This window comes from Talpa europaea (assembly GCF_964194135.1).
Source record: "Talpa europaea genome assembly, chromosome: 2".
Taxonomy (NCBI): Eukaryota; Metazoa; Chordata; class Mammalia; order Eulipotyphla; family Talpidae; genus Talpa; species Talpa europaea.
The window spans coordinates 137516629-137529023 of record NC_140068.1 but is presented as its reverse complement, the minus strand read 5'-3'; the positions used below and the strand labels follow the sequence as shown (position 1 = coordinate 137529023).

The 12395-nt window shown below is 43.2% G+C and overlaps 1 protein-coding gene across 1 annotated transcript in view; it reads left to right on the top strand.

The window, feature by feature from the left end:
* Nucleotides 1–12395, top strand: part of GMDS (GDP-mannose 4,6-dehydratase) — a gene marked incomplete at its 3' end in the record, with an annotated part of 554110 nt that overhangs the window by 115596 nt on the left and 426119 nt on the right. Inside the window, exons 2-4 of the mRNA XM_084228918.1 lie at nt 1708–1752; nt 9020–9107; nt 10553–10662. Coding sequence (XP_084085044.1) covers nt 1708–1752; nt 9020–9107; nt 10553–10662 — 243 coding nt within the window. The remainder of the gene's footprint in view (nt 1–1707; nt 1753–9019; nt 9108–10552; nt 10663–12395) is intronic.

Genomic DNA, 12395 nt, shown 5'->3' with positions numbered 1-12395 from the left:
AAAGCGTTTAAACTTTTTATCCCAAGGTGAATTATAAAATGTGAACAGAATAGCATTGCCTGTTTCAAGATGATGCCAGTCCTACCGAAACCAAGATGGAACTTCATACTTTATACGGTTTTCCAACTCGCTGTAAAAGTATGCTAGGTGTCGATCCTTTTTCTATGAAGTTGTTTCCTCGCTGATTGATTTCTCATGATTCTCGCACTTCTGATGGTCGATGCAGGCTGCCTCGGCCTGGTCTGGATTGTCCAGTTCTCTTTTCTGACAGACCGTATGGTGTGTGTATAAAAACCACACGATTGTGTGTCTATCATAAGATTGAGAAGAAAAGGGATATGCCAGGCCTTTCTCTTTTCCATGTCAGCCGTTGGAAGTCAGGAAGTCAGAGGAAGCGGCTGGAGCCTTATGGAGCCACAGACTGGGTCCCTGGCTTGCTCGCTGCCGTCCTCCTGGAGTACCGCGTCACCTCTGCCTCAGTGAGGGAAACATGAGCAGCCCCGTCCCTCTCAGGACTCTTAGGTCCAGCTTTAAGTCAGGTCCTGATAACCAGTTGCTTCAGTTTTCTTTTACCTGGTAGGTAAAAGAAGCTTTTGGAGCTCAAAGTGGTCTTTGCAGCTTTTTGAAACTGAGAAACCGACAGAGCCCAAATATTCCCTACTTTTAAACACACACATGTCTAGTCCATTTTTTATGTTTAATCCTGGGTGGATGGAGGGACCCTTCCTAGACTTGAAGCAGATGGACAGCTATGAGATTGATGACAAAATGTCTTCCCAACTCATGTTCTGAGTGAGGCTGGTGATTTTTTTTTTTTAATATTAAAAAAAAAGTTTTACTAGAATGAAATTTTTTCATCCTTTGGCTTCTGAATCGTCTAACTAGAAGGCCCTCTTACTTATTTTCCCTAAAAGTGGCACATGAAATGATTTAGTTGAATGAACATCTCTTATCAGACATTTTTAAAGGAATTATCAAAAACCAGTTGAAAATCTGTTTAGTCAGACACTTTCATCATCATGTAGAGATCGGCTGTGTGATGAGAATGCGCACAAATGAAGTACTTAATACAAAAAGCAAGCACCCGCCTTTTAGTTAAAGTCCATGTGTTGTGCACACATCATATTCAGCAATAAGAATATCAGACTGATTGCCCCCACCTCCCGACACTGTTTCTGTGGTGACCTTCTGGGATCCTTGGGGCGGAAGGCAGCTCCCACGGCCTTCCCTCTCTCCACTCGCATCTTCTTTCCAAGCTCCAGAGCTCTCGTGCCAGCCCTTCACCTGTAATTTCTTTCACAACCCCTCGAAGTAGCCAGATTCCCATTTTAGGTCCCTGTAACTGAGGCCCTTTGCTTTGCCACACGGATTTTGCAGGATTCACACAGCTGGTAAGTGGCCAGACCACCCCAGCTCTTCTGATTCCCCGAAGCTGCATGCTCCTTCTGCCACTTCTCACCCCTGGGGTTCAGACTCTTTCCCTGTGCCTGTGACGCCGTCACACCGACGCAGGAGATGTGGAAATGCCGGGCGAGCCGTGCGCCACGCTGTGACCCCATCCCCTGCGCTCTTGTTATTTCGGTTGTCATGGCCTTTTGTTGAAACTTCTATAGCCTTCCAATGCCTTTCCCCAAACCCCCAGCCTTGGCTGCCTTCCATGCTGGTCGTGATGGGTCTGACACTTGTCCCTTTTCCTTCTCTTCCCAGGATGGCTCGTACTTGGCCGAATTCCTGCTGGAGAAAGGCTACGAGGTGAGTGACTCAGTGAGTGAGCACAGCCCGCGGAATCGCTGGGACACAGAGGCCTGCTGCTTCCTCTGCGGCCGTCCCCCTGTGTGTGTTTTCCACGGAAACTCTGATAACAAATCGAAATCAGGGGAGGAATGTGCCGCTCGACTTGTCAGCGTGCCAGCTCATTGTGCTATTTATCTGCTGGGGAGCACTGGTGGCTTCCCCCTGTTCCCCAGCGCTGAACAGCTCTGCACGCTTCCCACATTCTCAGATAAAGCCGCAATCCGTGTCCACTAAGAGCTGGAACGTTATTAGGCTTAATTTATGATGTAATGTGTTGCATAAAAAAAGTCCCACTCACAGTGAAGTCACTTAATTCGGAAATTGCACAGAATAGTAAAAAGCAAGCTGATCTTTGGCAAGCTTGAATGAAAAATTTACATGCAGAGAATTTTGCGTTGTGACAGGCAGTTGTACATTTTATGGATGCTGGAACTTGTGGGTTTGATGCTGTCACTGTCACCATCATCCTGAGCATTGTTGGCTTCTCCTCCTCCTCTTTCTCCTTCAACACTCTGCTTTTTTAGAAGAAATGAGGGTTTTTATATATGTTAAGTTGGGTGTAGCTCACTGTGTGCACCTGACATTTTTGAAGCTTTTCCAGATAGAAACATCTATATAACTTGATGCTTTAGAGAGAACAAAAACCTAGCCAGTGACCCACGTGTTTTGTCCAATTTGGGAGCGCTCACACGAATAATTTTGGATTTGCCTGTCTATCCCATCTTCAGGCACATGGTGTAAAAATCATCAGCACCAGGGCCTGTAGGGCAGCAACAGAAGGCAGCCGGTGCACAGGCGCCAATAGCATCAGGAGGAAAGGAAGCTCTTTTCTTTCTGTAACCCACCATTTTTTCTGAGAGTCTTGACTTTTGGACTTTAAGAAGTAGGAGGAGGTGTGCCTCACACCTTCTGCACCCTTAAAATAGCTGGCTCTCCATCGCTCTTGGGTCAGGACAGGACAACACAATCATGAAGCACACACTTCACAGGCCCCTGAATAATCAAGTGATAAACACTGATAGTTACTCAGGCAGGATGAACTCAGGGCTTTAGTCGATGGAAGGACAGGTTTGGCAAGAGACTTTCAGATGTTGGGGCCGGCTGAAAGATGCAAGGTGGCTAGAGAGAAGTGAGTGCTGTGGCTGTGCATTGAGTGCATAGGAGAAGCAGCTAGCTGAGTAATGGTTGGCTGGGTTTAGGACCTGCTACCCCCAAATATGGCGCCTAGGTATAGTAAATATTTTAGTCTGGAAGAGAGTGAGAAAACAGAAGAATCAGGACTTTTTACATAAAACTTGCATTGAAGAAAGGTGTGTGCTTTTTCTCCTGTTAATCTTTGTGGGTTTGATGCAGCAGAGGGGAAAATTCTCCTCTGCACTCTCTGGGACCCTGGCGGGTCTGGAAACTAAACGGAAAAACATACTTAAGTTTTATGTGATGCAAGAGCCTTCATAAGGAAATGAAGATCCGAAGGAATGGTTAGCCTGATTCCTTTTATTTTGGGATTGATGCAGAGGAGACAGTCGTGAGGTACGTGTAGTGAGCGGGGGAGACTAGCGAGGATGTGCTTGTAGGTTTCTCCTGGCATCCCCTTGACTTCCGAGATGAGGGTGCTTCCTCCCTAGGTTTAGGGAGGGCACCTGTCACATGAAACTTTCTTGCCAGTTTCAGGAGAGAAGTTTGGGGGAGGTCACAGTGGACTCCCCGCTGCTGTTTTCTCACACCTTCAGCCTCAAATGCTCCCTCTGCCAAGGTCCTACGCTTTGGGGTAGCATATTCTGACCCTGCCATGATGTTGGCAGTTTTGAAGAGAGAGGTGGCATATTAGCGGGGTGGCCAGGGCTGCACAGGCCTGAGATATGCTTGCAGGCTGGGCCCTGGGACTGAGATCTGAGATGAGGGTGCAGCAGCACACAGTTTGAGGGCTAGTCCTGGGGAGAGGCTTGCTGGGTGGTATGAGGAGGTGGCCTTTTGATAATGTGGAGAACTCATGATATGTCCTGGGGCTGGTCTGGATATAGTGGATGGCCTACCTGCTCTGTCAGTACCATGGTGCTATGTTAGCCTTGCTGGAAAGATGGGGAAAAAGATGCACATGGAGAGCAAAGTCCCCCCGCCCCGCAGCCACCCGCCACTCAGACCACTTTGGAAAGAGCTGGCTGACTTCATGACTTCAGCAGGCAGGTGGCAACATTCCTCAGTGAGTGAGAGACTTAGAAATAAATGCAAGGAGAAGCTTGGCCTGCCAGGTGATGTCTTCATCCTGCTGGGATTTATAAGAGCAGACTTGGTTCTGATAAAGACAATAGCTTGCCCACTTGGCAGATCAGTGTTAATGGGACGAATGAGTCATTGAAACAGTGATTGGCAAGCGAGGAGAGGCTCAGGAGCGAGGTCCTTAAATGGATAGAAGGAGGCGCCTGGAAAACAGAGAGGGAAGACACAAGGCTATGAGGCACAAGCAGAAGAGAGTCCTCCTCACAAGGGAGATGTGAGCTTATTGGCCTGGGGCCATGAAGGGATGAGTATGGACAATGTGCTCAATATTAATAGGCTGTTGTCTTCATAAGCTGTCAAGAGGAATTCCACAGTGGTCCAGGTTCTATCTTTTTGTGCTGAGTTCAAAGTAAAGGTGAGGGTGATTTTTTTTGAGGAGGCAGCACTGGCAAATTTCTAGAATGATTAGCCAGCAGTCCTTGGTTACTCAAGACCATGAGCCAAATGGGCAGGGTAGTAAATTGCATGCAGTAGAATAAAAGGGGGGCAGACCTGTCCTCACCTGAATCCAGGGGGTCAACGTCAGCCATTTCTAACTTAGTAGGTTCTTGGCGTTTGGGGTGAATCCTCCCAGAGGCCACCTTTAGACAAAGATGGCAGATGACATGGGGACCTGAGCATTGGCCTTTCTAACAAGCCCCAGTTGTTGCTGATGCTGCTCTCTTGGGTACCATTGCTTGAGAACCATTGTCCACATGAGGTCATCTCATCACGAGATGAAGAGGAACTGCATTCTTAAACATCTTCATGTGGCCGGCCTCCCTTCTCTGAGCTCTTATTCTGATTTTAGCCTTTGTATAAGGAACATCCACTTGGTTCAGAAGTGAACTGGAAACTACATCCTTTGTGGTAACGAAGTATCAGCCAGAAACAAATCAATGCTGTGAAAAAGAGCCACACATCTATGAACAGGCCTGAAACCAAGGCTGAGTCTCTCCTACAGGGAAGGGATCAGCTTGAATCGGCTAGAGGTGGTGAGGTCAGCCCTCCATTAGAAAGATGGGACATGGGGAGGCAGTGGTCAGCCGGGAAAGCAGTCGGAGGGCAGCACCAGCTGGGTGGGGCAGCAATGATAGGTTTGTGAGGGTAGAAACAGACCCCACAGGCAGAGTTGGCACAGTACCACAGCACCGGGGGTACACTCCTTCCCCTTGCCACTAGCCAGAAAAGCAAAGCAAAGGTATAGAAAGCAAAGGCTGACTTTGAAGCAAAAATAGGCATTTTGTATAACTTGAAATGGAGTATCATCTATTAGTAAACAGGTTAGTTATGGCTTATATCACCTCGTTTGACCTCACACACGAGAATCCCAAAACCGTGGACCTGGCCACTTCACATGGCCACAGAAATCCAGGCCTCTGATCACGGTCTGAACAAACTGTTTAATGTGACAGAGTGAAGGATTGCTTTTCCTCAGCCCAGTTCTCATAGGGAGGAGGCCCTATTTCGGGGTGTAAAGTCATAGTTTTTAATGTTGCTTATTTCTTGAACTTTGCTCAAGATTATACACTCAGGAGGCTTAGAAAGAATGGTTCTAACACTCACTCGCTTATTGTTTATAGAGCATCTGTAGACATGGTCTCAGGAAGAAGAAAACAAAAATTGTGGGGTTTTGAGAAAGTCATCTTTTAAATACCTCATGTACCTAGTTCTGCACATCGTTGAACTGTCAAGGATCATTCCTTTTCATACCCTTTGGCCAGCTCAGAACAAGGAGGGGAAGGGTGACCTGCGTCCTCATCCTCCTCAGCCACTTGCTGGCCCCGAGGCTTGGGCGACTTTCACATAAGTGTCCTGAATTCCAAGGCTGTCATGAAGATTCAGCGAGGCAACCCACAGAAACCAGACCAGAGAGCACTGTGGGACCTGAGGGTGTGGTGACATGGAGTGACAGGGTGACAGCGGTGGATGGATCCTTACAGGCTGAGGGGCCCAGGCTTGGTAGACGGCTCCTTAGTCCAATTCACTGATTTAGTGTTTAGTGATAGGCAGGCAGGTTACATCACCCTGAGCCTTGCCCCTGCTCATCTCTTCTCATCTTAAGGGAAAAAGGAAAATCGGTAGAAGGGAAGCTTCTTGTGGAAAAACCCAGACCTTTTTATGGGTTTCATATCGAAACCATTCTGAGTGCTGACGCAGTAGGTGAAGCTCACGCCCTTGACACTCCCCAGCTGAGTGGTCTCAGGCAGCACCACCTTTAGAATGGGGGTGATCATTGGGAAGTTGCTGGGAAAACTGTCTGAGGGGCATCCTGTCTGTAAAGAACAGTGTCTGCTGCACGGCCACTGCTATGTCATTAGCTTCTGGGATTGCCTGTGTTAACTATTCTTTTCAAAAGACAAGTGGAAATCTTGGCACTCAAGTGCTACTGGATTTGAAATCCAGTGCTAATAATTTCCATTTTGTTGATTATAATAAATAAATGGACATTTCTCTGGTTATATTACCTAACTGGAGTGTAGGTTTTCAAGTCCAACCAACTTTGCTCACGACATGGAGAGAACTTGAAATTTTCCTTTTCATCACTTAGTTAAGTGGGATATGAAATTTGCTTGTTAAAAGGCTCACTCCCGTTTATTTTTAGACCTCAGTTTTTCAGAATTACGTTTTGTTTTAGAACTCCCATAATATATCTATAGCTTCTGTAATATAATAATAATTTTGATTAACTTTTTATGAAGTCAGACTCAGCTCGTTTCTCTTTTCACTTTGGTTTCCTAACTCCTCATCTCCTTTTCCCCCCAAATCCCTATGAAAACAAACAAAAAACCCTACATACAACCCTTCTGTAAAAAGCAAGTCACTAATCTCAAATTCTTAACTTGAGTATCCAGTTTGCACACATTTTGGCTTGTCTAAAAGTTTGTATTTCACCTGTCTCAGAAGCAGACAGACTCAGCTTTCATTCGTTCTTAGAATAATACTTGCTGTCATGGATTAAGCATTTGGCAGCTCTTTCTTTTCCTGTATACACATACCAAAAGTTGGGAGTGAGGGGAAATTAAAACACATTCTTTTTGTATTAAAAAAAAAAGCTCCAAAAGCTAATGTTTAACGCTTTTGGTTATAAGTGTGCCAATAGTCCTATTTTATTTATTTGCCGTGACTTTATATAGTTGTCTGATTTTCACCCCAAATCCATCAATATCCTTTATCATTTTTATCAGGGCATTTTGTGTGTGTGTGTGTGTGTGTGTGTGTGTGTGTGTGTATGGGAGGGAGAGAGAGAGAGAGAGCGAGAGAGAGAGAGAGAGAGAGAGAGAGAGAGAGAGAGAGAGAGAGAGAGAGAGAATGAATGTGTGTGGCATTTCTCCTTTGTTTGAGGCTGTTGGAGTATGTGACGTACCCAGAATCTAGCATTCAAGAGAAAAAAATACACTATATCTTATTAACCTTCTCATTGTCAGTATTAAATTGTATGTTTTTAGAAAATAGAACATTTTGAAACATTCTATTCAATGAAATAAAGCTCTACTTTCATCTGAGATGTCTCTACTTCTGTAATAACTTTTGTAGTAAACACCAGTTTTTCACTATATATAGGTAAATTTTTATTGAACATATATATGTATTTTAACTTGTAGAGCAGTTCAACTTTACAATCAAGTAAAGTCTTGAGCAGAGACAGTGAAATAGAATAAATTCTAAGTTTAATGTAAATTTTAATTTCTCCACTTCTCAATTAAGAAATGGATATGTATAGTCAAATCTCAATGTTCCTTAGGTCTTACTGTTTTCCTCCTAAAATGTCGACCAAGTTTGTGATGTTCCCTTCTTAAAATATTTTCATGTTTACCAAATTTTCTTGGATGTAGTTCTTTTGGAAAATACTGTGGACAAGTGCTTTTCTTTTTGACTAAAGCAACTAGCCAACAGAATTATTAATTGTGGGTGTTGTATCCTTTGCATAAGTCAATTTCTCATGTATGCCCTATAAAGTGACGGCGACATTTCTTTCTATTTGAAAGAAAGTCTTATGTGCTTATAACGTCCCCCCTGCATTCGGAATATTTGAGTCATGCCAAGGATTAATTTTGGTTTGAAATAGACAGAAAACGATTGAGTTTAAAATATAGAAGTGTATTCAGCTGCGAATGAAACTACCCAACATTAGAAGGAACACTTCTAAAATAAGTGAAGGATTAAAACTGCCAGCAGTAGAACTGGAAGGTGGGCAGCTGGTGACATGAGCTGGTATTAGCATTGGCAACACAAAGGGAGCAATCCCGACCCAAGAAGGAAGCGAGACTGGGCCTTGAACAATTTCTCTTATGTGTCAGACACAAACAGTCTTTTTTTCCAATATCAGACAGGTATGCATTCTTATTGCGGTGACTTTTCTTCCCTCACATCGTCATGGTTAAGTCAGAGATAAAAACTTAAAATTCTCTTTCCGCTTGAATTTTCTTATATGTTAAATCTAGCAGAGCATAAATAGTTTATACCTTAAGCTATACTGCTTAGCTTCTGACTTTTCCACAAAGTCCTATCATGGTAATTGCTCTCTGATGCTTGGTGGGCTCAAACAAGAATATGTTGGGCATCCTGTTGGCCCATCGGGGATCCTTGGCCTCAGGCCTTGGGTCAAAGAGACTGCAAAGCCATTTGACTGAGGTGGCCTCATATGTCCGTCTTTGATTTCAAACCGAGAGACCTTTTTGTTAGCAGAAGGGCCCTGAGTGTATGTGTGTTTGGAAAAGGAGACATTTGAGTATCTACACTAAGCACTTGTGAAGTCCCATCATGATCTAATTACTTTTGTTGAGACTGGCAGTGAAGACACTGGAGAAGTGTCTTTAAATATTGCATATTTAAAAATGTTTATAAATAGCAGTTTTTCATGCTCACAAGGCTAAGCACTAGCAAAAGTACTTCTGAGTTGTTTATGAAGTAAACCTCACTGCACGTTTCTCATTTGCTTTTATCTTTCCACACTATAAAAACGCAGGTCCATGGCATTGTTCGGCGATCCAGTTCGTTCAACACGGGTCGGATTGAACATCTGTATAAGAACCCCCAGGCTCACGTTGAAGGAAGTAAGTAATTTGCTTCTTCTAAAATCTCCTTCCTTAACTTCCTATATTGTGATAAGGTATTTTAAATGTCATTTTTCTCAAAGCATATCAAGTCCCAATTATTTACCCATGAATTACCTGCTCTGAATACTATCTGAAAGCTTGCTGCTCAGTGCTTGCTTCTCCGGGCAGTGTCTTTATTCTGTTGTTGATGGGAGCTGGGTCAGGTGATGCTGCTGGGGAGGGGGCGGTTGGAGAGAGGGGGCTCTTTGATCACCCTCTGCAGGTATCTCTCTCTCCTCAAGAAAGAATAGCTCCAGCTTCACAGATTCTCCTCCATGTCTACGTTTGGTCTAATTTAGTCAAATGAAGCAAGCTTTGCATATTCAATTAATTTTAAAGATAATTCTTGAAGACAGGACCCAAAAGAGTTGGCAATCGAAACTTGAATTCACTTTAAAGATCATTGTCAATATCTGCTGTGGTTTGTTATTTTTCTTAATAGTATGACCTGTACAGAGGCGTCTGGTTTTCACAGCACAGACTCAGTGTGCTCACTCAGCGCTCATTGCCGCCCCTGGGAGAGGAAGTGAATCCATTTCACAGATGGTGAGGGTGTGAGACAGGCAAAGGTGTGGCTTTGTTGAGACCACACTAAGTAAAAGCCAGAGCTGGGACAAGGATTCGGGTTTTTTAAGTCCCCAGCTTCAGCCTGCAGCACTATCAGGGGTGATTCAGTCAGCTTCTCTGCTATGAGTGATTTCAAATTCACTTCACCTTGTTGTCCCCAGTAAGGCCTTTCTGCCTTTAGTATTTTGGTTACTCAATGCATCCTCGTTGAAAACCACTATTGCCTTTTTCTTTTGCCAAGGGCAGGAAGGTACTGACATTGGATCAGTTGTAGATCAATATTATATAGAAATAATGGAAACATCAACCCAGCTCCACATGTCAAATCTCTTATCCTCATGAAGTCAGTGTCACAGCCTGCTGTGATCTAGGCTGTGGCTCTGCAGGCTGTGCCCTGTTCTCAATCACATCACCACTTCAGGCATTTCATGGGTGACTTAAGGGCTGATGTTTATGAAGTACTTAAAAATTGTTAGATGAAAGGCTCTTGACAGAGCCATCTCCCCTTTGCCAGTGTGTTAAATTTCTTTAGTGAGTAAACACATTAATGTAGAATTTCTTTGACTCTCACTCTGATGTGACACATCTCCGTCCACCAGTAGCTGTTGGGCATGCAGACTGTATCACATCTGGCCCAATTAATTAATTTAAAAAAATTCATGGCGTTGTTACAATTCCTTTTCAGGGACAACACATCAGCGTCTCATTTCAGGTCCTTTAGAGGGGACACAAGCACTCAGCTATTCCCGACCAGTTTGGATTTCAGAACTTCAGAGCTTGAGCTCCGTTTCCAGTCTAGTTTCCTTCTGTCTAATGGTGTTTTTCTGGCTCCGCAGACATGAAGTTGCACTACGGTGATCTCACAGACAGCACCTGCCTGGTGAAGATCATCAACGAGGTCAAGCCCACGGAGATCTACAACCTTGGGGCCCAGAGCCACGTCAAAGTAAGTCGCTCCCTTGAGCTCGTGCTCCACCGCGGCTCGGGTTCCATGTTTCACTCTGGTGGTTTGTATCTTCCAGATAATTCTGCCGCTGGCCCTATTTCCCCCCCTTGGTCATTGAGATTCATTTGAATATGAACAAATCCCAAGGAAATTAGTGTTTAATAGGCTTAAAAAAAAAAAAGCCTATTCTCTGTTGCTGCACAGATGAGTATCATCATCTCTTACTGCTGACATTAGAATGGACCCTTGGCAGTCCCCAGCACCACACGGTGCCTTTCCCGATGTTTCAGTCACATCTTGGATGAAGTGTGTATTAAAATGTTGGAAAACGTTAATTAAATTATAATTGAAAAAGTAAGATGCTAAAAGTAATAAATAAAATGCCAGAAAAGGTAACTTGATAAAACATCTATTTTAATATCAATATTGGTAGTGATTGATTATATTCAACAAGCAATATTTTTGACTTCCAATGATATGTCCAAGTTAACTGACTTAACTTTATATTGATAAAAAGCATTGAGAAAAAAACTTTTAGTTCCCTTTCCTACTTAGTGTGATATAGCTTGCATTGATTTCTTCCCATTTATTCAGATTCTCTGATAGTCTATCTATCTTTCTTAAATTTTTCTTCTGGAAAAAATCACAGTGAGCCTGAGAAGCCCATCCCTGGCTTCTAGCAGTCGGCTTAATTCAAGTTCTTGTTGATTTGTCCTAGTATTCACTTGAGTGATGAAATCTGAAGCTGGGGTGGTAGGTGTTGTCTTTAGATATTTCTTCAATTGGAATAATGAGTAGAGGTTGAAAAGGAAATCAAATAACTGAGTTCAAATAGCCAAAAAAAATTTCAGTTCTATTGACATCTTTTGTTTGATGAATGAATTCAGCAGTTTTATTTCAGAAAGTATTGAAGGTGATTTGCTGTTTGTTTTTATTCCCAACTTACATAGAATGGCAATTATATGCCTGTTTTATATACCTTTACCAGTTTCTACCGTCAGGCAGAAATTATAAACTAGCTCAAAAGAAACTAGCTCTAGAACATAATGTGAGAACATATTACAAGATGCAATCCACCAGGAGTTGACATCAAACTTAAAAACTGAGTACAAATCCATAATATAGTTTAACTTTGTTAAAGAATGTTAACTTTGAAGGATGTTACATATCATTGAATAAAGATAATTCTTATCTGCCTGTATTGTTGGGGAAAATTTTTTTTCCTTTAATCTCTGATGATTTTCTCTTCTGCATTTAAACTTAAGCCTTAGGGTGTGAAAGGTCCTTGGGTTAGCACTGTTTTTTTTTGTTTTTTTGGTTTTTTTTTTTGAAAGAGAAAACAACTTTGGAGTCTGTCTTTATTTTTTTCCCCACCACCTTCCCTTGTGTCCCCTGTCGCTTTCCCTCATATCCTTTGTGCCCTCAAGATGTTTACTGTCTGCTGGTTTTTTGAAGTGTTTTATATTCTTGAATTTCCTGCTCTGTAAATGTCCAGTGTTTGTTATTATGGCTCTGGCCTGGTTGCACATAACTCTCAAAGTCCCTCTGTGTTCTTGAAAATTACTGCCTTTGCCCTTTCTTATGGCTGTGTGGCACTCCATGGTGTGTCTGTACCATGTCTTCATGATCCAGGTGTCCATGGGTGGACACTCAGGCTGTTTCCATGTCTGAGCTTTTGTAAATAGTGCAGCTGTGAGCATTGTGGAACACAGGGGCTTTTGCAGCAATGGTTT